The following is a 27260-nucleotide window of genomic DNA, read 5'->3' on the forward strand; positions in this document are numbered from 1 at the left end:
TGATCTTTGCAGGAATATTTAATATTTATAATTAACCAATATTTACTGGTACAATACTGAAAGTACAATAAGTGTTACAGGTAAAAATGTCGATTTCTGGAAATTCAAAATGGCAGACATGGCATTTCCATGTATGAAAAGTGCAACTTCCTCAGTTATAATGAATATTTAGAAATTGCTGATGGTGGTAAATAAAAAGGTAACATTTGTGAATGGGCAGCATGAATTCTGGAAAGAAACTGCTAAAAATATTACACAGTGCAACTTTAACTCTTAGTTGTTGTTGAAGTCAAAACACAAATGAATTTACTATTTTACATGCATTATAGTTTGTAGACCAACACAGTAAGCAAATGAAAGACCGTATTCAGCCAAATGAGGGTTTAATAAAAGCTTCACATATACTTTCTATGCAACTTATCTGCACAAATATTCACCTGACTGAATTCACACAGTTGAATTTGGATCTTGCAGCACACTTACGCTTACTACAGGCTACAAATCAATTTAAAACTGGCAGTAGTACAATTAAGTACAGCCATCAGGTAACCGAACAATAATACAAAAAAATGTCATGTTCAAGTGTACGGTTGGAGGAGAGAAGACTGGCCTTCCAAGACTTGCTTTGTCTGCTCTCATGAAAATATACACCACTGATCATGCTGGGTCTCTCCTAAACACACACACACACACATACACAAATGGCAAGATCATTTCATGGTCCCTTCACTGTTAAACCAGCAAAGGAGAGGTGGCCGGCCTTACACAGACAGAGCGGGAGAAGCAGAGGCATGTATATGAGACAAGGTGAACAGTGAGACAATTGGGTGGATAGCAACAGAGGTGGGGGGTTGCTGAAAATACATTTGCGAGAGGGATACAAAGAGAGTGAGACAAAAGGAAAAGAAAAAAAAAACAAGTAAAAAAAAATGGCAATGAATTAACCCTAGGACAAAATGGCATCTGCCACCTAAGTCCTCTATGCACGTGCCTGTGGCATCCCTGGCTGTATCCCAAAGTCAAAGATCCTGGCCTTGCTAGGACGTAAAACGCCCAGTGACTGGATACTCTTTGGTGAACTCTGCGGAGTATCCAATCACTGGGCATTTCACATCTTAGCAAGCCCAGGATCCTTGACTTTGAGATACATCCCCTGTGTGTGTGGCCCAGCTGACCTATCCCAGGCGCATGTTCTGGTCTGGTCCAATGTGGTGGGGATTCTGGTCCTTCTGCTCTGGCCCTCCTCAGACGAAGATGGTCTCCTGGCGCCTCCCTCCTCAGGCGAAGATGGTCTCCTGACGCCTCCCTCCTCAGGCGAAGATGGTCTCCTGGCGCCTCCCTCCTCAGGCGAAGATGGTCTCCTGACGCCTCCCTCCTCAGGCGAAGATGGTCTCCTGACGCCTCCCTCCTCAGGCGAAGATGGTCTCCTCGCGCCTCTTCTTGGTGAGGATGGTGCCCGGCTTGTGCTGGGCGTCGGGGTGGTTGGCCAGCTCGGGCGGGCAGGTAGACACGGGGCTCTCCAGGATGGCCTGCTTCAGGTCGTAGAAGACAGACGAGTCCTCCTTGGTCAGGAAGGTCATGGCCACACCGCTCTTGCCCGCACGACCCGTACGACCAATACGATGGATGTAGTCTGCGGAGGAGGACACGAGAAGATCATCATAGTGAACATGTGTACAAGAGGACCGCATCATGGATTTCAGATTCTATTTTAGTCTAGCTACTTTCGCTCCACATTAAAGCGTACTTCTAAATCCTTGATATTTTCCACAAATAATTTATTTTAAATTTAGTTCAGACTTGAAATTTGACACCATTTGAGCACATGTGACTGACATATGTGTGAATGAACGAAATAAGTTATACATTCTTATGCACTTAAAGTTATGTAATGAATACATGTAACTAAAACATGCACAACTGACCTCATCAGCAATCAGTGCCTCAACCACCCAACATTAGAGGTGCTCCGATCACCATTTTTTGGGTCCGATCACCGATACCGATCACCAAAAATCTTTATCTGCCGATTACCGATCATTGCCGATCACAAAAATGATTTCCTATTTTTTTAATAGCCTATTAATTATCCTTATTGAATACCATTTCTGCCCATAAACCAATCAATCTTAATTTGCACATGTCTATTATTAGGCTATTATTATTATTATTATTATTATTATCTTTCAGACTAGTGTTGGTAATACAGTCTACAGTATTAATCAATGTATAAGTTATTGCATAGAATAACTAAATTTATTTAAGATTGAATTGAAACTGAAACATTACATCAAATAGTCTTCCACATACGAGAAAAAAAACAACCTGTCGCTTTAAATGAGCAGCCTCGTGAGGAGAGCCCCTCCCCTCTCTGTCACCGTCCACAGTTGCAGTGCTCCACTACCGTTCTGAATCTCTCTCTCAAGTTTTAACCACATCTGTCGCCGTTTGGTGTTTCAGCGACTATCAAACTAATCGACTGACTGCCAATTACAACTTTGAAAACAATAATTGACATGTTTGTGCTGACAACGTGAAGTTGTCGCGTGCTGACCAAGGCAACTACACAGGTTATAACGTAACATGGCTCACTGGCGAGTACTCGCAAATTACATTGTCACTCAGGTAAACGGCGCATGGATCGGAAAATCAGATCATTGTTGATGCAGATATGGTTATGAATGGTGGAAATGAAGGGGGGAATGGCGAAAAGTTATAGACAAGCAAAGATGCCTTCTTTTGGTGCAGTTGCAGCTGTGCAGAGCCAGCGCCTACATGCAGCGCCAGGTGTAAAGGCAAATGGTTGCGTGAGGAATTTAATATCTCTCGATCGGTTTTTTGATCGGCATGTTTTTCCGATCACCGATCAGGCTATTTTTGGCCATTATCGGCCGGTCATGATCGGCAGCCGAGCAATCGGAGCACCTCTAAACACAATACAGTAATAACTCCCACAAAAGCAACAGCAGCCCGGATGCCAAGTAGGCAATAATTCACTAATGTCCTGTTACAATCACTAAATACTTTACCATGCGGGATATACTGTCGGAGTCATTCTCATAGAATGTTTCCATTGTTCTATTGATTCTATATGTCTGGGATTTCCCTCCGGGATTAATAATCTCCCTCTATTCTACGCTGCTATTAAAAGCCGTGAACCAAAGCAAAACAGGAACACGGCCTACATTAGGGCTTGACGGTTCTGGAAAAAATGTGCATCACGGTTTTCGTAATGAAAATTAATATCACGGTTCTCGGCACAATGTTTTTCTCATAAACAGCGATTTCTCCCCACATCTCAATGTTTCTGAGGAAGAGGATGAAATTAAATTTAAAAATGAGATAAAAATCCAGAATTTTAATTAATCTACATTTCTATTTTAATCACTTTTTTATTAAAAACTAAAAGAAAAAAACCTTCTCTCATTAAAAAGTGAACCTTTATCCCTTATCACGTTTTTTTAATGGTATACCGCCCAGCCCTAGCCTCCATGCTGCAGGAACCTTTGAGACACTATGACAACAAACAGGGTTCCCACACCTTTTTCATGAACAAATTCAAGCATTTTTCAAGCACCTTCAAGCAACAAATTTTTAGTTTTCCAGCACCTTTAATAGGTAGCGGGAAGGGGGTGTGGGGGTCCTCCCCCAGAACATTTTGTGTTTTTTAGAAGCAATTTCCTGCATTCTAATAAAAAATCTGAGGAAGTGAGATGTCAGATGGGATTTAACATTCGACACCCTAAAATTGACGTTACCTGAATAATTCATTTCTATTATTTGGCTTACTGAGTTTGACTTGACACAAATTTCAAGCATTTTCAAGCACTTCACCAAAAATTCAAGCATTTTCACAACCTTGAAATCACTTAATTGAAATTCAAGCATTTTCAAGGAATTCAAGCACCAGTGGGAACCCTGAACAAAGGTGAGGTCAGAGTTGCCTCCAGTCAGCATGGGACTCCTCTTAGCAGTTTTTCCATGTGAAAAAAAAAACATTCAAATAACATCAAAACCATTTCTTATGCCACCAAAATTAACTGTGATGATGCAGGATGAATGTATAGTCCATTGCACACCTATTTCAGAATATTTCTGTATCTGTTTCTTACTTATTATTGGAGCCTGATTCATGCAACTGTAGCTCTGGGGTTCTACCTTGCCATGCCCACCAAGTTTCTAAGCTTCAAATCTGTGCTGGTCAGGGCTCAACGTGTCCCCATTTCTCATAGAACGAGCCTTAGGCCTCTTCCACATAACAATACCCATCCGTTTTCACGCAATCCATTTCAGGATAGAAAAACAGTCTTTCTTCGGGTTTCAGTAAACGCACACCATTTGAGGTGCGTAGTACGGCAGACAATTAGAGTTTCGGCTTACGCCTTCACCGTTGGTCTAATTAAATGTAACTGCATGAAGTTCTGAGTGTGCGACGACCATTATTTTTCAAGTTGCTGATAGAAAAACAGACAAAATGCTTTTCGCGTCGAGAAGCGTGGTGTGGTGTGGTGTGGTGTGGTGTGAGCGAGCTCTTACCCTCGATGTTCTTGGCCATGTCGTAGTTGAGGACCATGGAGACGTCCTGGATGTCGATACCTCTTCCGGCCACGTCGGTAGCCACCAGGATGTCCTTGGCTCCCGCCTTCAGGTTGGACAGGGCGAACTCTCTCTGCTCCTGCCCCTTGCCACCGTGAAGTGTGCAAGCATTGTACTGTAATAGACAGGCACATAGAGGAAGAACAGAGACATTTTTGTCAGATGCTGCCCTCTATTGGTCAGGGAGAAAACGGCACATATAATGTAAATCTGATGTTTGAGTCAGAAGAGGAATATCTAAACTTTCTAAAACCTAACATATAGAATATTCCTCCAACTCTGAGAAAACAGAGCCATCCAAGAACAACACACAGAAGAGAGGAACACCAATTGTATGCCGCACTCTATTGGCTGAGGAGAAAATTGCAAAGAAGAGTGGTGATGATTTGTACTTCAAACATGCCGAAGTTATCTCCATCCTTACGTTGCGGTTTGATTTTGGGAAAATGTAGCACTACATTTATATTTATATCACACAATCGAAGCTCTTTCGAGGTTTGTATGGGAAACGCTGAATGTGTGTTTGTTTGTTATGTTTACATCCTACTCTGGACTAAATGGGTGGTGTTGAAGTGGACAAGAAGGAGGGTGAGACCTCCAAAGACAGAAGCAGTAATGATGTACTGCATCATCCTTACCCCCATCTTCTCCAGAGACTTGGCCAGCACATCGCAACCCTTCTTCTGGTTGACGAAGATGATGATGGGCGGCTCGAAACCGCTGGCCAGAACTTCCAGAAGCCTCTTCCTGTAAAGATAAGGAGAAAAACATCAGTTTACATTCATATGCTCTAGTGAGAGACATTTTGAATTGTTTAAGGACTGTGGGATGAGTGTTACAATCAGTGGGTAGTTAATAGCATGGTGTTACAAATAATACAAGGGCAATTCCACCATATGGATTCAGCAGAATGTACTTTGAATACAGTGAATATTTTGCACATTAAAAAAAAGTAATTTAACATTACTGACTGACAGCTTCCACATTTGTTTACATCATCATCACAATCACCATGGAATTTCATTAGTGATGTGGATGTTACAAAAAGTCCCCCCTAAGTGTAATTCGACATCTATCTGTGTGCATGTGTGTGTGTGCATGTGCGTGCGTGCGTGCGTGCGTGCGTGCGTGTGTGTCTGACCTCTTCTCGGACTCGGTCATGAGCAGGACCTTCTGTTCCACCCTCTCGTGAGGTTTGCCAGCGGAGCCGATGTAGACCACCGCTGCCCTCCGCAGGTAGCTCCGGGCCAAGCGCTCCACAGCCGGGGGCATAGTAGCTGTGAACATGACCGTCTACACACAGAGGAGGAGAGGGGAGAGAGAAGAACGCTTATTCACACAATAAATATGAACTTCGTATGAAATAATGAACAAATGAATTAGACAAGCAGTCGTTAAAAACAGTTACGGATTCATTTTTTACACAAGCCTTACAGCTATAACTGCCTTTTTAAAAACTTTATAAACCATATTTTATAAACCCCTGACTGCTATATAATTACTAACTGCTATATTGACTGACAATCATAAATGTCAATGTTTGTGCCTATCTGCACTGTTTGTAGGTCAATGTAGTACAAGTGTGTTTGTAATGGGGGCATCAGTGTAGTACTAATGTGTATCTGTAATAGGGGTATCAGTAGTGGTGTCAACAATAATCGATTCGGCGATCCAATGCAATGCAGGGCATGGACGATCCAATTCAATGCAGCAAGTTCCAGAATCGATGCAGCAATTTTTTAAAGTTTCAATTACTTCTGTGGATATTTCGGGGAGCAAATGAATGTTAAATTAAATAAAAGCACTTCAAAGCATTGAAAACTGCAAGACTGATACAGAAAACAGCCAATAAATAGTTGCTCAGCATTCGACTACTTGTATTGCCTCATCATGACTGATGAAACATTTACTTTGCTTTCAGTAGAACTGTAATGCATTGTAGCATTGAATCGGATCAAATTGAATCGAATCGAAACCTCCTGAATCGTAATCGAATCGAATCGTGAGGACAGTGCCAATGCACACCACTAGGTATCAGTGTAGTCCTAATGTGTATCTGTGATGGGGTACCAGTGTAGTCCTAAGGTATCTGTAATGGGGGCATCAGTGTTGTCCTAAGGTATCTGTAATATAGGACATCAATGTAGTCCTAAGGTATCTGTAATGGGGTTCCCACCTGTCTGTACTTGTGTTTGCCAGACTCAAAGTTGAGCGTCATTTTGTCGGGGTCCTCGGCCTCGTCTGTGTCCGGCTTCTGATTGGTCACGGGGATGTATTCCAGAATCTTCTGGACGTCGGGCTCGAAGCCCATGTCAATCATCCTGTCGGCCTCGTCCAGGACCACGTAGGTGCACCTGCCCAGCACCAGGTAGCGGTTCTCCAGCACGTCGATCAGACGACCCGGAGTGGCAATCACAATCTGGGGAAATGAAGTGGAAGTGCAATAGATTAACCCATTGTGACCCTGGAGCGACATATACGCTGCATTCAAGTTCTTTAGATTTGAGCTGTTTAATTAAAGATGTGGGTATGTTAGAGCTGAATGAACACTATTCTAGTGCAAAATGAAGGTTCTAGATTTCAAATGCAACTTATTTCTTGTTTTTATGTGCTTCGGAGGCTGAGATATTTAGATTTTAAGAAGGCTAGGGCACCTTTTCCCAAAAAGGGTTTAGGCTAAAATGGGTTAACATCTACTTGCCATTTTGGCTGGTGATGAAAAAAGTCAATTTACAGCCCTGGGGGGTGCATTTCTCGAAACCATAGTTGCTAACTACGTTAGCTACTTTGTTGTTTGCAATGCAAGTTCCCATTCAACTACCCAAGTTGCTAACTGGCTAACAATTATGCTTTCGAGAAACACACGTCTGATTACCATGGATGGTTGCGTTGGGTTGCGATGTATTGCAACTCTTTTTGTGTGCGTTTCAACCAGCTTTGAACATCAGATACAATTTTTAAGTTGTGTAGTTGGACACTGGTTTAAGTGTAACGTATGGACTCCAGTAAGGGTCAAATGTTTGAGAGAGTGTGTGCACAGTGCGTTTACATACAGTGTTCAATCTCGCCCTCCAACCCGTGCCTGCAGTTCACCTAGGGAGCGCTGTCGAGACAGCAGAGCTCATAAGGCTGGCGCTAATAACTGACAATTGTGCTCGCTGTCGGCTGAAACTTGAATCAATGATAATATTACTGTAATTTCTGAGAAACCAATGTGGATTCAAATTAAATGTACAATAACCTGGGAGTTATATCTTCTGATTTCCTACAGCTTTGGCATTTATGAGTCAGGCTCCGCTAGCATTTTGCTAACAAAATTGCTTTACGGCCATCGTGATCACAGCAATGCAGCCGGCCGACCAATCCAAAAGCCACTCGTGACGTCATATTGACAATAAAGACGTATTTTACAAAGATCCAGTTTACACATTCAAACTAAGTGTTGTTTAAAAGGATAATTTATTCCGCCTTTTCGAAAAATAAAATGAAACGATGATACCAATTCTCTCCCAAAGCAATGGCAGCATCGTGGTTGAGCTCCATGGGGCCCCATTCATTCTAACAGCCCCTGCGCTCCTTGGCGCTCCTCTGCGCTGTCTGGATGGCACCACTTAGTGGACAGTACCACCCTGAAAAAGTCGCGAGATTCCTCTCTCATAGACCCTCTCTGGTGTGTGTGTGTGCACATGTGTCTGTGTGTGTGTGTATGTCCTCTGACCTCACAACCCATCCTGAGGCGGAAGCCCTGGTCCTCTCGGGAGATTCCACCAATCACGGCCACCGTGCGGATGCCCAGCGGTTTGCCAAACTTGATGGTCTCCTCCTCGATCTGCTGGGCCAACTCACGGGTCGGAGCCAGGATCACGGCGTACGGACCCTGGTCAGAGTCCTCAATTCTAAACACACAACCACACAAGCCAGCCAGTTAGGGATGATGTGCCTGGAACAATTCCCTCTAAAAACTTTATTAGGCCAAGTTTTGCCATTAGGGTTAGGAATTCACAATGTTGCTCTACTCTTTCAGGGTTCAATCAGTGATGGACTAATGAGAACGCTCATCCATCAAATGCAAGCCCATGACATGCAACGCATCAAAACACCTGTTACTGCAGAAGGATTGCATCTCTACCCAGTTTACAATATGTGAATTAAACACTAAATCTTCATATCCTGTAATTCACGGCCTATAAGGATGCTACTTTTTTTCTTGTGCTTTAAATACTGCTGCCTATACCATGATGCAGCTAATTAATAGAATTTTACATGTGACAAGAGCCGCGGATTACACCTGTGGCTTACACAGAGGTGCGGCTTACAGAGGTGCCGGCTCACACAGAGGTGCGCTCTACTTTGTACAATTACGTTTTTTCTTCTTAAATTGAGTGGGTGCGGCCAAAATGTACAAGTATATTTCTAAAAATACCATCAACACTATAAACTGAGGGTACCAGATAAGATAAACTAAAGGTAAACTGACTGATTTCAACCTGACTTTGCTACGTGAACATCAGTTATGACTGAGAAATGTTTAAATCAACATGAGGAAACAAGACGTCTAGAACACTCTCTTCCATTACAACGGAATTGGCCACACTTGGGCTCTCTCAATGGCCAGTGTTCGAGCCCAAGACTAGGACATGAAACGCCCAGTGATTGGATACTCTTTGGTGAACTCCGCAAAGTATCCGATCGATCACCAGGCATTTCACGTCCTAGCAAGCCAGAACATTTGGCATCGAGATGGCCCCTTGATCTCTTACCTGTCAATCTTGGGCAGGGTAGTGATCCAGACCAGCAGTGGGATGAGGAAAGCAGCCGTTTTACCGCTACCAGTCTCAGCCACGCCGATGATGTCTCTGTTCTGTAGACCAATGGGAATGGCCTGTCTCTGGATGGGGGTGGGGTCCTGGGATCGACAAGAGAAATAAATAATAAATCATCTAGCTTTGCTTCAATGGCACAACTGGGTTCACACACAAAACACCATCGTGGTTATTAATAGTACAGATTTGAAAAATGTGAATAGAAATATTTGTGAAACATGTTGGTGGCCATCTGTGGGAATGAATGCAACTCATGAGCAGGTAAATTGGGATCATACTGTTATGGCATCTTTATCAAATTCAATTATGTCCATGATCCTGGTGAGACAATAAAACTACTGGGACTAAGATCATTTGGTGGTATCCGGTTCTGGGTCCCCTTCTGAGCAAGCATCCCTTGAGCCGGTCAGTGTTTAAAAAAGAAAGTTTAACAAAGTCAGTGTTTAAAAAAGATATATATTTTTAAAAGAGGGGAAGAAATAAGAGGGAGCGAGCAAGAAATCCTGGTCGATGTGCACTTTCCCCCTTTGATACATCAATGCTGCCACTTTGGTCCTGAACGGGGGTTGTTTATTTACTGCTGACGTCGAGGCAACTAGAGCTGGGCAATATGACGATATATATCGTTATCGTGATACATTTCTTTATATCGTGCCCTTTCCCCTTTATCGTTTATATCGTGATAAACTAATTTTATGAATTTTAAACTATTAAAGATCATTTAATTACATTTCATGTCACTATACATGCTCCAAGTTTATATAACTGTAAAAATAAGAATGAAAAGATTCATTTTTAAGACAAGTGGTTTAGCAACACGACAAAATAAAGATAAAATAAAAGAGAATAATTGAAAACACACATAATTGTGGTACATTGTGATATATATCGTTATCGTGATATAAAGTAATCCATATCGTGATATAGGTTTTTTTCCCATATCGCCCAGCCCTAGAGGCAACCATGCACTACTGACCTTGTATCCGCACTTGTCGATGACCTCCAGGATGTGTGGGGGCAGCAGGTACTCCTTCCAGTTGCGGATGGGGTTGGGGATCTTGCCTCCCTTGGTGGTGATGCTGTAGTCCTCCCGAAAGATACGCCAGTCCCTGTCCGTCATCTCCTCCAGCTTCTTCTGCGACCAGTGGCGGTCGTCCCAGCGCTGCTTGGCCTCCTTCTTGCGCATCTTCTTCAGACGCACCCTGTGGGACGGACACATTACATGAAAAAACTGAAAGAAAAGTCTGCGACACCAAGCTCCCGTCGCTCTTTTTTTAATGTGACGTTTCGGGCAGCATGCCCTCCATCAGACAATCAGACAATCAGCATGCTGCCCGAAACGTCACATTAAAAAAGAGCAACGGGAGCTTGGTGTCGCAGACTTTCCTTTCAGTTTTTTCATGGTATTTTTGCTGGTCCTGCACCTCATCTTTTTGAGACGGATGTGCGTGTTTTTCTCTCTAACTAACGGACACATTACATGACATAACATTACCAGAGAGAGAAGATAAGAGAGAGTTTCCGCTGGCCCATTGTTTCCGGGTTCTACTGTCGCAAGGGGGAAGGGGGTAAAAATCCCCCTTTAGGCAGACCTAAGGACTGTACTATTCATTCTAGGAGCATTATGACACGCCCCTTTAGGCAGACCGGAACCTGGTCACGTTAGGTGCCCACAGAAACCTTTTATGTTGACATATCTCTTTATAATTAAAGAATCTCTGACATTACAGCTCAGCTGATGCTTTTTAAGATTTTCTTTTGGTCTTTTACGACTTTATTGATGGCAGGACAGTGTGAGAGATGGACAGCAAGCGAATGGGGGGAGAGAGACGGGGAGGGGTCGGCAAACGATTCGGGCCGGGAATTGAACCCGGGTCGGCCGCATGGCAGACGAGTGCATCACCAGTTGGCCACGGCAGGGCCTCAGCTGATGCTTTTCTCCAACGCAACAGTGTTATTCAAGGGACAGAGTACAGTCTCTTGAGCAAGGTGAAATTGGTTACCTTACTGGAAGAGGAGAGATATGGACGATATACAATTTGAAACTGGAAGGTGCCTAACTATTAGGTCAAAGCTGTCCACAAGTGGATAAAGTACACACAATTATGACTCATGAGAGAGAGAGAGACAGAGGGAGAGAGAGAGAGACAGAGGGAGAGAGAGAGAGACAGAGGGAGAGAGAGAGAGAGAGAGAGAGACACTCACTCCTCCTGTTCCTTCTCCTCCAGAGTTCGTCTTTTCTCCATCAGGTCTCCGTAGAAACGTGACTGGTCTCTCTTCTGCTGCTTGAGGTCAATACCGGCAATGAAGCCTCGGCCGTATAGCTGCACCGAGTGCTTCTCTTTGTAGCTGAGGAGAGACAACAGAGAACGTTAGGCCTTATTTGGCAGGTGTGTGTGTGTGTGTGTGTGTGTGTGTGTGTGTGTGTGTGTGTGTGTGTGTGTGTTTGTTTGTTTCTCGGTGTGTGTAAAATGGATCATAACTCCTGTAGGGGACAATACAACTGTCCATTGATGTTTAGTTTGCACTGTGTCAACTGAGCCCTTACATGGGATTGTAGTCAGTGGAGGTGTCCTCGGAGGCGTCCCATTCGAATACAAACTTCCTGTCGTTCAGGTGTCGTGTGCGGCGGCGTTTCTTCATGCCCCCCAGGTAACGCTCCTAAGAGACGCGGAAAGAGAGGTCGCATTTCAGAACATTTCCACATCTCCACTGTTTCATTAAATATGTGGGTATATTAGAGGTGAATGAACAAATTACAATGCAAGGGGAGAGTCTTGGCTTTTATATGTAATCCATTTCATGTTTGTATGTGCTTCAAAGGCTGACATATTTAGGATTTAATAGGAACAGGGCACCCTTTCCCAAAAAGGGCTTAGGACAAAATGGGTTATGACATAAAACACTAAAATCTGCCTTATACACAGCCATTTTCTTCATTATGAATATTATCTATTTATCACATGGAGTTCTTTCTACATCTGTGTTTTTTGTTTATTTGTGACTTGCCTTGATGGCGACCAGCTCTTTGCCCTTGTCCTTCTCCTCCCTCATCTTCTGGCGTCCATCGTCCTCGTCGTTTCCGTTGTTCTCCCTCTCCATGCGCTCCCTCCTCTCTCTCCGCTCGCGCTCCATCGGGTCCTCTACAAGTGGAACGGGACAAAAAGCATGGGACATGGAAGCCAACTTACGTGTCATTATATTCAATTCATATCAAATGACACATTAAAACACAAAGCTGCATAACAAACTACTCACTTGCACTGTAACTATACTAGTATTAGCATGGTACCACAGCAGGACTATACTACTCAAATTTCGCCGCATGTTATTCACTCACATAATAATATGATGCACAGTATATGAAATGACAAATCCCTTGTATCGCTTATTTATGTAAGCTACTGGATACCTGAATTTTACCCTGGGGATTAATAAAGTTACTCTACTCTCTACTCTACTAGCAATTGATGTGTTCACGACTGGTCCATTCTTTAGTCGGCCTTACCCATCATCTTCCTCCCGATGTCCTGGAAGACCCTCCTCTTCTTCCTCTCCTCATCTATGGTCTTCCTCCTCTCCTCCGCCTGTGCCTCCCTGCGCTTGATGGCCTCTGCCTCGCGCTCCGCTTTGGACAGGAACTTAGGCTGTGGACAGCCATGATGGGAGAAGGCAAACACAAACACAAACACACATCACTCAGCGGTCATGCAATGAAAATGAAAGCCCAAAAGTGAAAGCCCATTGGGAAACTCCAACTCCCATTTGTCATTGTGACACAGCACTCCACAGCACACAAGTGAACAATGCACACTGCACACAACGAAATTGCATTTATGCCTCACCCGTGCAAGGGGGCAGCCCTCAGTGGCGCCCCATGGGGAGCAGTGCGGTGGGACGGTACCATGCTCAGGGTACCTCAGTCATGGAGGAGGATGGGGGAGAGCACTGGTTGATTACTCCCCCCACCAACCTGGCGGGTCGGGAATCGAACCGGCAACCTCTGGGATGCAAGTCTGACGCCCTAACCGCTCACCCATGACTGCCCATAAATAACAGGGCAATGGCAATCATATTCATGCAAGTGTAAAACAGGTGACGGAAATATCAATCAGATGGCCTCTGCCTTCAGCTCCACAACGGGACATCACATCACATCACATCACATCACATCACATCACATCACATCACATCACATCACATCACATCACAACACAACACAACACAACACAACACAACACAAGTAACAGGATCAGAGCAATGACATACACACAAGTGTAATGAGAGGGAACCAAGGAAAGATCAATTTTTTACCACCGATCGGTTTAACTATGAATCAATATGTATTCTCTTGTGATTCAATTTTACTACAAGTCAGCAGTACACTTTGACCTCTGATGCAGATGTACTGAAAGTTCAGAATAGAGGCGAGCAGAGTCCAGGTGAAACTCACCTTAGCCTGGGCCTCCTCTTCCCTCTTCTTCTTGGCCAGGAGCTCCTCCAGTGACAGGGGGTTCACCTGGGAGAGAGAATAACATGCACGGATGAAAATAAAGGTAAAAAGGACGGCGAAGTATGCATCTCATCATTACACAGTATCTTGCATTTGGGGATAAAGTGTGAAGTCTAGTGAACTTTGGTTTAACTGCCATCTAAAATCTATTCCATCAAGAAGGGAAAAAGTACCTTGCCTTTTTTTCTTCTCCTCAACTACTATCTACATAACGTAGAAGGAATTCAGTACCTTGTCTTTCTTCTTCCCATCTTCTTCCTCCTCCTCCTCTTTTTTCAAGTCTTTCTCTCTTTTAATCCGCTCTCTTGACCTTGGTGACAAGCTCCTGGAAACAAACATTTGAAAATGTTTTCAGTCAGTCCCTAAATGACCACTGTGTTCAGAGAGAGAGACAGGGAGAGAGAGAGAGAGAGAGAGAGAGAGAGAGAGAGAGAGAGAGAGAGAGAGAGAGAGAGAGAGAGAGAGAGACAGAAGCAACGGAAACACAACTCAAAGTTATGACTTTTAGCAGTTTGGCAAGTGACTGGTGCCTACCTGGACCTCTTGCGGTCTCTGTCTCGCCGGTGGCCATCCTTGTCCCTGTCCCGATCCTTCCTGCCGCGATCTCTGTCCTTGTCACGGTCCTTGTTGTCTCTGTCTTTGTCTTTTAAGCGACGGTCTCTGAGGGGACAGACCATGGTAAACAAAAAGTGCAGATAAGTGACATGCAAATGCTTACACATGGCTGATATTTCATGGCTGATATTTCACACACTTGCAGTAATGTAACAGACTGAAATATGGCCATGTATGTAATGAACGTATTCCCCTTCTGAAACCACAAGGTCCTTGCCACAACATTAAATATTATACACAACATTACATGCAGAGAAAGACACCCTAGAGGTTCAGTTAGAAGAGTCTTGACAGACACAAACTGAATCCTCAAGTGCACATCTCAATTTTACCTGTCTGGGGATTTGGAGCGAGTGCGAGAACGTTTTCGCTCGCGTGACCTGTGCCGTGGTTTGCGGTCTCTGCTTGGAGATCCTTTCCGATCCCTTTCTCGAGATTTGGAGCGACTTCTTCTTCGTTCTCTGTCTTTGGAGGTCTCACCCTCCTTCTTGTCCCCTTCAACACCACCCATCTAGTCCAGAGTAAGATGTAAACATTACAAACGAACAGGCATTCAGCGTGTCCCATACACACCGCGAAAGAGCTCCGATTGTATAATATAAATAAATGGACTCCTACATTTTACCCAAAATCAAACCGCAACGTAATGATGGAGATAACTTCGGTATTTTTGAAGAACAAATCACCACTCTTCTTTGCAGTTAGATTCAGTGAGGCTAAGTTAATTAGCACCTTAGCGCTAGATCCCACTGTTATATAATGTACAGCAACCACACACCTATCAATTCTATTCATAAATGTGAACGTGCAATATTTGTGATTAAAATGTGGGTGATTTTTCAAAATAATGATGACTTTGGGATACAAAACGTACCTTCAATGGTTGAAAACAAGACGCATACGATTCATCTGCGTCTCACTTCGCCGCCATATTGCTGAACATGTGACAATGAGGAAAGGCATTCTGGGAGTTGTAGTTTTGGCCAAAGAAATGAATGCATCAACACAAGGCAGATTAATCCAAACAGAACTACATTTCCCCTAACCAATCGCCTGCATTCGTTCAGACCAGACCATAGACACACAAATGGTGTTATCTGTTTATTTCTAGGCCTTTTAATTACGGTAAGCCTTTTTGATACAGGTAATTGTAGTGTTTAGAAATATTCACTGTGTGCTTGCTTGCATTCATTCTGGTGATATTGTGATAAATTCTAAAAATATTTTTTTGTAAATCCTAAGGTGAAAGTAAAAAAAGGAGAACATAAATTGAGAGCCCACAAACAGGCATAGGCTATAGCTGATGGTCAGGTCATCATATCTCAAGTCAAGTCAAGTCAAGTCAAGTAGGTTTTATTGTCAATTTCTTTACATGCACTGGTCATACAAATAATTTGAAATTACATTTCTTGCTTTCCCATACAGACATAGACTACTCTACTAAGGACATAGACAGTATAGTCATAGACAGTACTTACACATGGACTTAAGACAGTATGGACATAGACAGTGCTCATACAGACATTTAAAGTGCAAGACCGGACAACAGAAGACTTGTAGAGGACATACATTAAGAGGTAATTGTTGTGCTTTGTGCTTTTCCTAAAAAGTCCTTTATAGCGTTCTGACATAGTAATAGTAGCATTTTGAAGAAAAATAAATATTAAAAAGGTCTGTCAAGAACACCAGCAGCAGTGTGTGTGTGTGTGTGTGTGTGTGTGTTTAGTGCAGGTAGAAGGTGCGGTGTGCGTCTGTGTGTGTGTTCGTGTGTGTGTGTGTGTGTGTGTGTGTGTGTGTGTGTGTGTGTGTGTGTGTGTGTGTGTGTGTGTGTGGCAGTGTGTGTATGTTTGGGTTTAGTGCAGAAAGTGCAGTGTGCTTGTGTGTGTGTGTGTGTGTGTGTGTTTGTGTGTGTGTGTTGTGTGTGTGTGTGTGTGTGTGTGTGTGCGCATGTTTTGAGTTAGTGCAGGTTGAAAGTTCAGTCACAAAATAGTAGTGCAGGTGGAATGTTCAGTCGCAGATATGGTGGTGGGGGATGAGGGGGGGGGAGGTTGTCAGTGGCCTTGCTGGCTGGAGGCTGACAGTGGAGGGAGAGTGGGTTGAGTGTTCAGTATCTTGATTGCTTGGTGCATTGTGCTGCTCGCCAGCCTGGTGGTACGGGAACGGAGGCGCCTGTACCTCTTTCCAGAGGGCAGGAGGCTGAACAGTTTGTGTGCAGGGTGGCTTGTGTCTTTGATGATCATCAGTGCTTTCCGGGTGAGGCGTGTGGTGTAAATGTCCTGCAGGGAGGGGAGTGGTACTCCAATGATCTTCTTCGCTGTGTTCACAACACGCTGGAGCGTCTTCCTGTTTTTCTCCGTGCAGCTTCCTCCCCACACTGTGATGCAGTTGGACACGACGCTCTCTATGGTTCCTCTGTAGAATGTTGTCATGATGGAGGGTGTAGCACTTGCCTTCTTTAGTTTGCGCAGGAAGTAGAGACGCTGATGGGCCTTCTTCGCCAGTGATGTAGTGTTGGTGGTCCAAGAGAGGTCGTCGCCGATGTGCACTCCAAGGAACTTGGTGCTGTTCACTCTCTCCACAGCATCGCCGTCGATGGTCAGTGGTGGCAGTTGTTTTTGGACCCTTTGAAAGTTGACAACAATCTCCTTGGTCTTGTTGACATTCAGCAGGAGGTTGTTGTCTTTGCTCCATCTGGCCAGCAGGTCTACTTCTTCTCTGTAGTGAGTCTCATCGCCCTTGGTGATGAGGCCCACCAGTGTTGTATCATCCGCAAACTTCACTAGATGGTTAGTGCTGTGGGTCGTTGTGCAGTCGTGTGTCAGCAGCGTGAACAGCAGGGGGCTGAGAACACAACCTTGCGGAGCCCCCGTGCTCAGGGTCAGGGTGCTTGATGTGTTATTCCCTACCCGTACTGCTTGTGGTCTTTGCATCAGGAAGTCCAGCAGCCAGTTGCAGAGGGAGGTGCTGAAACCTAGTTTGTCCAGTTTTCTGATGAGTTGTTGTGGTATTATGGTATTGAATGCTGAACTGAAGTCAATGAACAGCATTCTCACATATGAGTCTTTATTGTCCAAGTGGGTGAGGGCTGGATGGAGGGCAGAGCAAATTGCATCCTCCGTGGATCGCTTGGCTCGGTATGCGAATTGGTAGGGGTCCAGGGTGGGGGGTAGGGTGGCTTTGATGTGTGACAGGACTAGCCGTTCGAAGCACTTCATGATTATGGGCGTCAGTGCTACTGGACGGTAATCATTGAAGCATGATGGTGATGATTTCTTCGGCACAGGTATGATGGTAGCAGCTTTGAAAAGTGATGGGATGACTGCTTGCTCCAGAGAGATGTTAAAGATGTCTGTGAAGACATCCTTCAGCTCTTCTGCACAATCCTTCAACACTCGGCCAGGTATGTTGTCTGGGCCAGCTGCTTTGCGTGGGTTGATGGTGGCCAGTGTCCTCTTCACACTGGCAGAGGACAGGTAAAGGGGTTGATCATGGGGGGGAGGGGGAGTTTTCTGTGGGTGAGTGTCATTTTGTGCTTCAAAGCGGGCAAAGAAACTGTTCAGGTCGTTTAGCAGAGAGGTGTTGTTGTCACAGCTCCGTGGTGCAGGCTTATAGTCCGTGATGGCCTGTATGCCCTGCCACAGGCTCTGTGCATCTCTGCTGTCTTTGAAGTGTGTTGTTATTTTGTCCGAGTATTCCTTTTTTGCTTTCCCGATGCCCTGGGACAGGTTTAACCTTGCTGTTTTTAGGCCAGCTACGTCTCCTGCTCTGAAGGCTTTGTCTCTGGCCCTCAGCAGTCGGTGAACGTCTCCTGTGAACCATGGCTTCTGGTTGGCCCTGGTGGTGATGTGTTTTATTTCTGTAACATCATTGATGCATATTTTGTGATGTAGGAGGTCACAGTGTCTGTATACTCCTCAATGTCAATGTGATTGCTGTGGGTGGCAGATGTTTTGAAAATGTCCCAATCTGTGGTTTCAAATCAGTCTTGTAGTCATGGGATGGCCCCCTCTGGCCATTTTCTCACCTCCTTCTGAACTGGTTTGGTGAGTTTTGCCCTTTGTCTGTAAGCTGGCAGTAGCAGGATCGTTATGTGGTCTGATGTTCCAATGTGGGGGATGGGCTTTGCCTTGTATGCTCCCTTCTGATTTGAGTAAACAAGGTCCAGGGTGTTTTGTTGTCTTGTTGGGAAGTTGACATGTTGATGAAATTTTGGAAGTACTGTTTTGAGATTTCCATGGTTGAAATCTCCCAGGACCACTGTGAAGGCATCTGGGTGTGCATCTTGTTGTTCACTGATGCCCCGATGCAGCTCGTTCAGTGCCTCGCTTCTGACGCTGTTGTTGTTGCTGGGTGCGAGGTACACAGCGACTAATATGATAGCGGATATTTCTCTGGGTAAATAGAAGGGTCGACACTTGATGATCATGAACTCCACTAGTGGAGAGCAGTGCCTCTGTACTACCGTAACATTATTGCACCAAGCATCATGTGTGTAGACACATATTCCTCCCCCTCGTTTTTTCGTTTTCTCAAGATGTCTCCCAAGTGTCAGAAGCATATCAAGTTGTTAAACACACGTTTTCAAAAGTAGGGAACTCAAGCTCAATTGGAATAGTTACACCATAGTAACTGTATACCACCAACTCTTTAATGACGTAGAATTGGTTGTAATTGATTATTTCAGCACACTTACGTGTATATTTGGAGCAAGACAAAATATACTACAAAGTGTAAGATGCTGACTCTTTTAAGCGTTGCATTAACACCTTCATTTACTGTGTATGCACAATTTCAAAATTGATTAAAAAAAAAAAAAAAAAAACTCTATCCAGTTTTATGTTTTGATCAGCACAATCTGCTGTAGGTGTAATGTTGAATTCACTTCACTCAAGGGCTAGTTGGTTGGTTGAACACAAATGACACATTTTATTCATATTCAACAAAGTTGTATTTTTATTGAAAGCTTTCAAAGTGACTCAGACTGAACCATGTTTTAATAATTTGAGTTCTTAGAACACACCACAGTTCCGCCTCACTTTCCAAAGCTGTGAAAATGCATTCTTGAAACACTCATTTTCATTGTTTCCAAGTTGCTACTGCTATAGATGACATCTTACATTCATAGACAGCAACAGGACTAGTGACCAGACCTGCTAATTCTGGGTAATCTACCGTAAATCCAGTAAGACAGTGAATTACCAAATAACGATATGAATATGAATAGATATAATATATTGTAAAACATAAACAAATGAAGAGTTCAGATGCAAAACCCCCTAAGTGCCATTTCAGAAAATAATCTTAATTCATTTTTATTTAATACAAAGCTATCAAAATTGCATATTTTTTCATTTTATTTATGTAATATAACTATTTATATGTATTATAAAGTACATTAATGTAAACCAAACCAACAATGGGGTTCTCTAAAAATATAAAAGCGCAGGTCTTCAGAAATGGAGTTAGGGGGTTTTGCATTTGAACTCTTCAAATATAGATAATATCATTCTATGTACATTTCACAAGAATGAAGCCATTTACAAAATTCTTAAAAAAAATAGCAATAAATATATAAATAAAAGCAAGATGTACAAAAAGGTTTTTTGTACAGACTGTGCATTAACTCTTAGTGATAATCAACACCATGATTTGACACAAATCAACTTGAAAATAAAAGTGCAAAAAAAAGAGAGATGAATACAATGAAAGTGCTTTTTCAAAAATCAAAAAACATTTATTAAGGTTTAAAAATGTATGACGTGTATGACGTGATCTCAAAAAAAAAAAAAAGTTCAATGTTGAGTAAAAAAAAGTCCATCATTTTTAAGGCTCTGCGTTGGGTTTTGCTCCTGCATGTTGATTTGGTCTTCTTCTTCAGTCTTCCTAACTGTTCAGTCCGATGCCATCAGAGGTGATTAAAAAAAAACTTCTGTCTTCTGTGAAGGTGTTTGACGATGAAGATGAAACTCTTCCATGTGGGTCCCTCTTGGCTGGTCTTCTTGGATCATCTCGAGTGTGTGGGTCGGGTCTGGTCTGGTCTAGGTGGGGCTGGTCTGTAGTTCTCTGGTCTCCGGTCTTGATTGGCTCTCGTCATCATCAGGTGTCCACATCGTATTCTGGTCCTGCATGCCACCAACAGGGAATACCGCCTGCAATACAAGACAGATCATAGACAGAGAGGGAGGGGTGCAGAGCTTGGGTAGAGGACATTTGAGTAAAATAGGGCATTCGCCAAGGAGAACCATTCGGCAATCCCCACTGAATTTCATTAAGGTGATTTCAGATTGTCAGATAAAAACCACACAGACTTCCTGCGCTAGTAGGTCTAGTTCTGATGTCATGAAGGCTATGATGTTACGATCACTTCCAGATAATCTTATTTAGGACTATTATTATTCTCCGTGTGTGTGTGTGTGTGTGTGTGTGTGTGTGTGTGTGTGTGTGTGTGTACTTTGACGTGAAGCCTGGGCAATTGGCACCGTACGGCAGCCCCAGAGCTGATGTGTGAATGTGTATGTGTATCTGAAAGCACTTTCAACAGTATCTTTGTGATATTGTGTTACATAAATAGCATGTTGTTGTTGTTGTTATTATTGTGCTTTGTGCTTTCAACTACTACATTGAAACTAAACTCTTCCCATAACCCGTGTAAACATTAACAACTAAACCCTAGTAATTACCCCATGAAACTAACCCAAACCCATAAACTTCCTATACTTAACAAAACCCTTCCTCACCCTAACTCTGCACTAGAAGCAGATGGACCCAATTGCTAAAAAATAACTCAACCCAACACTAAAAACTAAACCCTAAAACGAAACCCTTCCAATCACTAAAATTAATCCACATTTGACTGCAAATAAAATACTCCTGAATTATAAACCTGTATAAAATCAAATAAACTCTAATTCTCAAATAAACCCCTCAATGAGACCCAAATCTAACATAAAAACTCAACCCTTTAAAGGAACAGTCCACCATATTTCAATAATCAAGTGGTTTCTTCTCTGACCTGAGATGAGCTCCTCCCGACCTGCCTCTTCTTCGAACACACCCCAGTCAGCAACGCGCACGGCACTAACTCGTTAGCATTGGCATGGCTCAGCTTTGCAGCCGGACGCATTCGATGCTTTAAGTTAGAAGTGACCAATTTGGTCACTTCTAACTTAAGGCACCGAAGTGCAAAGCTGAGCCAAGCTAATGCTAACGAGTTCGTGTCACTTGCATTGCTGACTAGGTTCGTGTCCCAAGACGAGGCACGTCGGGAGGAGCTCATCTCAGGTCTGAGAAGAACACACTTGATTATTGAAACATGGTGGACTGTTCCTTTAAAGAAATAAAACACTTCTACTGTATACATTAAACCCTACCAATAACAGGAAACCAATTCACACTAAACCCACACAGTAGTAAGCACTAAACTAAATGCCACTACTAAACCCTTGACTAAAAACTAAACCCTTCTGATCACCAAATTAATCCACATTAAACACAGGAAATCCAAACCCTCTTTTAAAACCTAAATTCCCCTAAAACCATTTAATGAAACCCCCCGAAAAAAACTGAAAAGGGGAAAGGGATTTAGCCGGAGGGCATCACGCTCAGCAGCTGGTCGATGCGGCACTCCAGGCAGCTGAAGACCCTCTGGGCCAGGTGCTGGGGCTGGTGGTACGCCGACACGTCCAGGGACAGGATCTCCACCACGAAGAAGACTGCCGTAGACTGGAATCAAAACAATCAAGTAGAAACAGCTCATGTAATCAAACAGGCTACAGGCACATACACATGTCAGGAAGGTGGCGAGTGAAGAGGATGAGGATGATTACCTGCAGGAGCTGCCAGCACTGCGCTGCCTGGGGTGGCCAAGCCTCAGAGGGCAGGAAGGACTGGACCACTGCTGCCAGATGATCCAGGAACCCGCCCTGTACCCGCTACAGGAGAAACAACAAAGAGTGGAGTTAGGAGGGTAACAACTGAGTAAATATACTACATGTATGCAGGTAACAAGGAGTGAGATCTGACATGACGTACAGGGACCAGCTGCACAACAGCCCCAAAGTCTCTGAGGAGGAGAAGCTCAAAGACCACATCCAGGAGGTTGAACTGGTGGACCTAAAATCAAAGGGATATACAGTATGCAGATTATTTGCAAATACATCATCTTAAATATGGAATTGTGAGCCAGTGTGTAAAAATAGCTCGACGTACCCCAACCTCCAGGAGCTCAGTGGTCGCGGTGAGAGTCTGTGTCTGGGCGAAGGCCACCAACGCGTCAAAGGCCTGCTGAGTTGCACCAGCATCCTGAAGAGAGACAGCGGAACAAAGCAGAGAGGACTTCTGTTTATTTTCGTAACATTTCGGGCCACCACGGCCGTTCCTCCTTGCCCTACATGAACTTTACTCTTTGATCCTGCACCCGACAAAAAGGAATTGGATGTGCGTGAGATCTGACTGGGATTCGTAGGGATTCTTACTTGACATGCACAACTTGACATGCACAGCAAGCCAGTTAGGTAAATCCAGCCCTGTGACATGACATCGTCTCTGAAAGTATTACCTTTCCGTTGAGGGCGGCCATGTTCTTCAGGAGCATGGACCCTGTCACGGCGATGTAGTTGGCCGTCTCTGGCTGCGCAAGCAAGACCTACACAAAGCAAAACATTTTCAATGTCATCGCAATCACTGAGAATATTTCTGTGAGTTTTCAGAATATTGGCTGTTGTACTCACAGTGCAGGCTTCCCTCAGTCCTCCAAGCCTCAGGTGGAAGTCCTCCAGACCGGTGGACTGGAAGAGGTAGCTATGGAGGGGCACCACAACATGTTGTAGTGAGATTAACAAATGCTTTTTTTAGTCAACACAACACAACAGTCACTTAAGAGTCATAAGCCCGATTCGGACGGGACTTTTATTACCTATGGACCCCCGGTAATTCGGAATAATTACGGAGAATGTCTGAGTTCTTAGTCCTGTGCGAATGTGCCATGTCCGCGATTTGTGAGGTAATAATTCCGCCGCGAATTACCTACTGTATTTCGGCGAAACACAGACGTCCTGGGGTAATTTCACATAGGCGGGCCGTCTATAATGTCTGTGAATTGAGTGAATAACAGACGTTTATTTATCCTGTCCGAATGCGCCCCGAAAAATCACTGAGGTCCAGGGGTAATTGCGAATTACCAGGGGTCCATAGGTAATATTTATCCCGTGCGAATCGGACTATAGAAGCCCCTTTTCCTCCAGAATGCATCTTCTGATTCTCTTTCACATGCTGACCCAAATTCACAAGCTGCATACTTACAACACAGAGGGAACCTGGCTAGCAAGAGGGGCAGCAGCAGAGTGGTCACCACAGCAACCAACAGCTTCAGCACCAGCGGCAGACTCGTCGGCAGGGGCGGAGTCGTTGTCAGCAGGGGCAGAGTTGTCGTCACCAGGGGCGGAGTCGTCATCAGGGTCGGAGTCGTCGTCAGCAGCAGCGTCGTGGTGGTGGTCAGGAGCAGTGTCGTCGTCAGCAGCAGCAGCGTCGTCGTCATCGTCAGGAGCAGTGTCGTCGTCAGCAGCAGCAGCGTCGTCGTCAGGGGCAGAGTCGTCAGCAGCAGCGTCGTCGTCGTCAGGGGCGGAGTCGTCGTCAGCAGCAGCGTCGTCGTCAGGGGCAGAGTCGTCGTCAGGGGCAGAGTCGTCGTCAGGGACGGAGTCGTCGTCAGCAGCAGCGTCGTCCTCGTCAGCAGCAGCGTCGTCCTCGTCAGCAGCAGGGTCGTCGTGGTCAGGGGCGGAGTCGTCGTCAGCGGGGGCAGGGTCGTCGTCACCAGGATACCAGTCGAGCTCCAGGAGTCCAGCACTGTCGTCAGTAGCGTCCGGCTGAGGCATGAACAGGTCCAGCGGCATCAGGAGAGTGCTGGTCGTCTCCAGGCGGGTCCACATCCCAGCTGCATCCATGGACAGACCCCTGCACGTGGTGGTTGTCTCGGCATGCTATTGCACACATTCATGGTACGGTACAAGAACATGATGCTGTTATTAAAGATTTCCATACATAATAAATGACTTACAATAAATCATTTGAATGACTTAAGTGACAATACCAGGAGTCCTCCGATGTCCATGACAGTGGTCATCTGCATCTGCATGTGGGAGTACAACCCTATGATGCCTCCGCAGTATCGCTGCAATGACAAAAAAAAACAAAAAAAAACACACAAAATGCTTAAGAGCTGCTAGACCTGCTACTCATAAATACGTACAGTGTGTGCGCAGGATATGTAGATAACTTGTTCAGATCTATTGCTCTCTCCAGCTTAAGTACATGTATTACTACCTCAACGACGGTGACCAACTCCCCATTGGCGTGTGGCCCAACGATCCCCTGGAATGAAGAAAAACAGCTGAGTCTCATTGGAACAACGCTAGATATGACAGCTACAGGATAGATACCACAGCTACTCATCACAGTGCTAAGCAGAGGCCTTTCATAAAAGTAAAACAAAGTAAAATACCCTATTATGAATATACAATAATTCAATTTAGAAAAAAAAGAATAAATAATAAATAAATAAATAAATAAACCCACAACATATTTAAGGCTACTAGGTTAGTATATGCAGTTATAATCAAACCATGTTAAAGTCTTTGCAAGATAGAATACCTCTGCTGTCTGCTGGTAACAGGTGTTGGTGAGGTACCAGTACCTCCTCAGGTAGGGGCCCTCACGCCACTCCTCACACCTCAGCTTCACCTCCACCCACTACAGCACACATGTGGACACAAGCAGAGGCAGATATACCAGGTCATAACAAGTAAAGCATTGCTACAACCGTGCTACATTATGTTATTATCTTAAACCTGGAAAGATTAGCCAACAGCATATATAAGATGAGTTTTGGGAACAGGGAGAAGGAGCAACATGGTAGGGCTTTTACTTTGATACAGTTTGTCTGCCGCTAAAGAAGACTAGACAGGGGGACCAGAGGCCATAGAGATAGTAATACTTCATCTCGCTTGATCTCTTCCTTGCTCGTTTACTCACAACACATAACATACTGTATACATTTCAATGACAGTACAGTATGTCTGTTACTCACCATCAGACCCTTGGAGAAAAGCTGAACATAAATCCAGCAAATAGGTAGATCTAAATAGATATCTGTGTGTCTATGTTACTCTCCGTCAATAGTAAGATTTTGTATTCTCTCTGATCATACCCTTGGATAAGAAATCACCATAGACACAGTAGTAGATCTATAGACATCTATATACTGTCTGTTTATGTTACTCACCATGACACCCTGGCGGAAGACCTCCGAGAACTCGAATCCCATCATCTGGCACATGCCCTGGACTGTCCCCGTCGGAGGCTGCAATCAAGTCACATCACACAAAAGCATTCATTAAAACATGGGTATGGTGGTCTTGAAATCACAAGATCATACACAAAAACAATGACTAGGCAAAAATCAAATGGGCTGATAATAAAATGATCATACCTCGAACAGGACCAGCTGTCCTCTGGCCACATGCTGATATGTGAAGGTAAAAAAGAGAGATGTTTAATATCTAGGCCACTGAATATACACATATTGACATGTCAACAGATTTTAAAGGTACTGCTTGTCTATCAATGCCTGAGTATCACTCTGACTCACCGCCTGGGTGCTCTGGCGCAATCCAATGGTGGTGGCTGCAAGACAATTGCAAAAACTATTAGATGATCGATAGGTCTAAGTCTGTTGAGGTATACTGTATCAACATGCACGTAGTTCATAATGATAAGGAAGGCCCAAGAGTTACACTTGTCAACATTCAAATTGGTTACTCTTCTTACCCTCGATCCAGTCCACCTGGATGTCCACCTCCGCAGTTTCCCTCTCCGCCTGGATCCCGGCCTCGCTCGTTGCCCAGACTGCTTGGGTCTCAGCCTCCACCGTTCCTCTCACCGCCTGGATTCCGGCCTCAGCCGTTCCCCAGACAGCTTGGATCCCGGCTTCGGCCGTCACCCGCCCAGCCTGGGTTGCCGCCTCCGCCGTTGCTGGCTCTGCCTGGGTCGCCACCTCCGCGGTCAGGCACTCAGTCTGGCTCGCCATCTCCGAAGTCGGCCACTCCGTCTGGGTCGCCATCTCCGCCGTCTCCTTCTCTTGGGTACCTGAAAAGCACCACAACGCCCATCTCCTCTGCTGCGCGGCTCGGCGCCTGCTGCTTCGGGATGGCATTACTAGTCCAAGCAAGCTCTATAAAAAGCGTCAATTTACCTTAAGGAGCCTAAAAGTTTGTAAAATTGCTACTTTCCGAGCTAAGTATTTGGGCTAAGTCCAATTTAGGCTACAATGTCAGTGAAATAAGCCAAACAATCCCAATGTGAGCTGTTATGTCTATTTTAAAAGACCTAATTAACGGAGCTGACAACTAACAACAATAACTAAACGAAAACAATAATATTAGTGAGAAACCGGCTAACTAATTTAGCTAAATCAAATTAGCTGTACTAGTCAGCACACGGATCTCAAGAAAACAATGTAAATACCCGTTTGAATTAAATCTATACAAGTATACTATCAAACAGTTGGAATACCAATTATTAGAAATTAGCAATTAGCAATAGCTATTTCTGATAACGGTACAAAGAGGAAAACTTGCGGAGCAAATTGTTTGTCGTGCGCTTCTCAAGGCTGTTCGTGAAGAACTGACCAACAGGTGCTCAGGCGCCCATTTTATAGCTGG

At 44.3% G+C, this 27260-nt stretch overlaps 2 protein-coding genes across 3 annotated transcripts; both read right to left on the minus strand.

Moving 5' to 3' along the window:
- Window positions 1-366: 366 nt before the first annotated feature.
- ddx23 (DEAD (Asp-Glu-Ala-Asp) box polypeptide 23) lies at window positions 367-15500 on the minus strand. Of its 2 annotated transcripts, XR_010036353.1 has the most exons (18): window positions 15422-15500; window positions 14880-15058; window positions 14467-14592; window positions 14164-14257; window positions 13873-13938; window positions 12928-13066; window positions 12429-12562; window positions 11968-12080; window positions 11625-11768; window positions 10396-10621; window positions 9357-9502; window positions 8315-8492; window positions 6773-7015; window positions 5738-5889; window positions 5235-5343; window positions 4537-4711; window positions 1176-1633; window positions 367-673 (listed from the first exon to the last, which is right to left on the minus strand). XR_010036353.1 is itself a non-coding variant. In XM_063208109.1 (17 exons), exons 2-17 carry the CDS (start codon window positions 15056-15058, stop codon window positions 1410-1412), a joined length of 2448 nt encoding a protein of 815 aa, XP_063064179.1. In that variant the 5' UTR covers window positions 15422-15500; the 3' UTR covers window positions 367-1409. The 2 variants fall into 2 exon arrangements, 1 of the variants encoding a protein (XP_063064179.1); XM_063208109.1 differs by having other exon boundaries at window positions 367-1633.
- Window positions 15501-22055: 6555 nt separating this feature from the next.
- Window positions 22056-26965, minus strand: LOC134456461 (uncharacterized). The gene is made up of 14 exons (XM_063207822.1): window positions 26368-26965; window positions 26189-26223; window positions 26030-26062; window positions 25823-25900; window positions 25192-25290; window positions 24865-24912; window positions 24632-24712; window positions 23848-24521; window positions 23277-23346; window positions 23105-23191; window positions 22756-22848; window positions 22579-22659; window positions 22374-22478; window positions 22056-22269 (listed from the first exon to the last, which is right to left on the minus strand). Exons 1-14 carry the CDS (start codon window positions 26750-26752, stop codon window positions 22129-22131), a joined length of 2010 nt encoding a protein of 669 aa, XP_063063892.1. The 5' UTR covers window positions 26753-26965; the 3' UTR covers window positions 22056-22128.
- Between the last annotated feature and the right edge of the window lie 295 nt (window positions 26966-27260).

Source organism: Engraulis encrasicolus, chromosome 10 (assembly GCF_034702125.1).
Source record: "Engraulis encrasicolus isolate BLACKSEA-1 chromosome 10, IST_EnEncr_1.0, whole genome shotgun sequence".
Classification (NCBI taxonomy): Eukaryota; Metazoa; Chordata; class Actinopteri; order Clupeiformes; family Engraulidae; genus Engraulis; species Engraulis encrasicolus.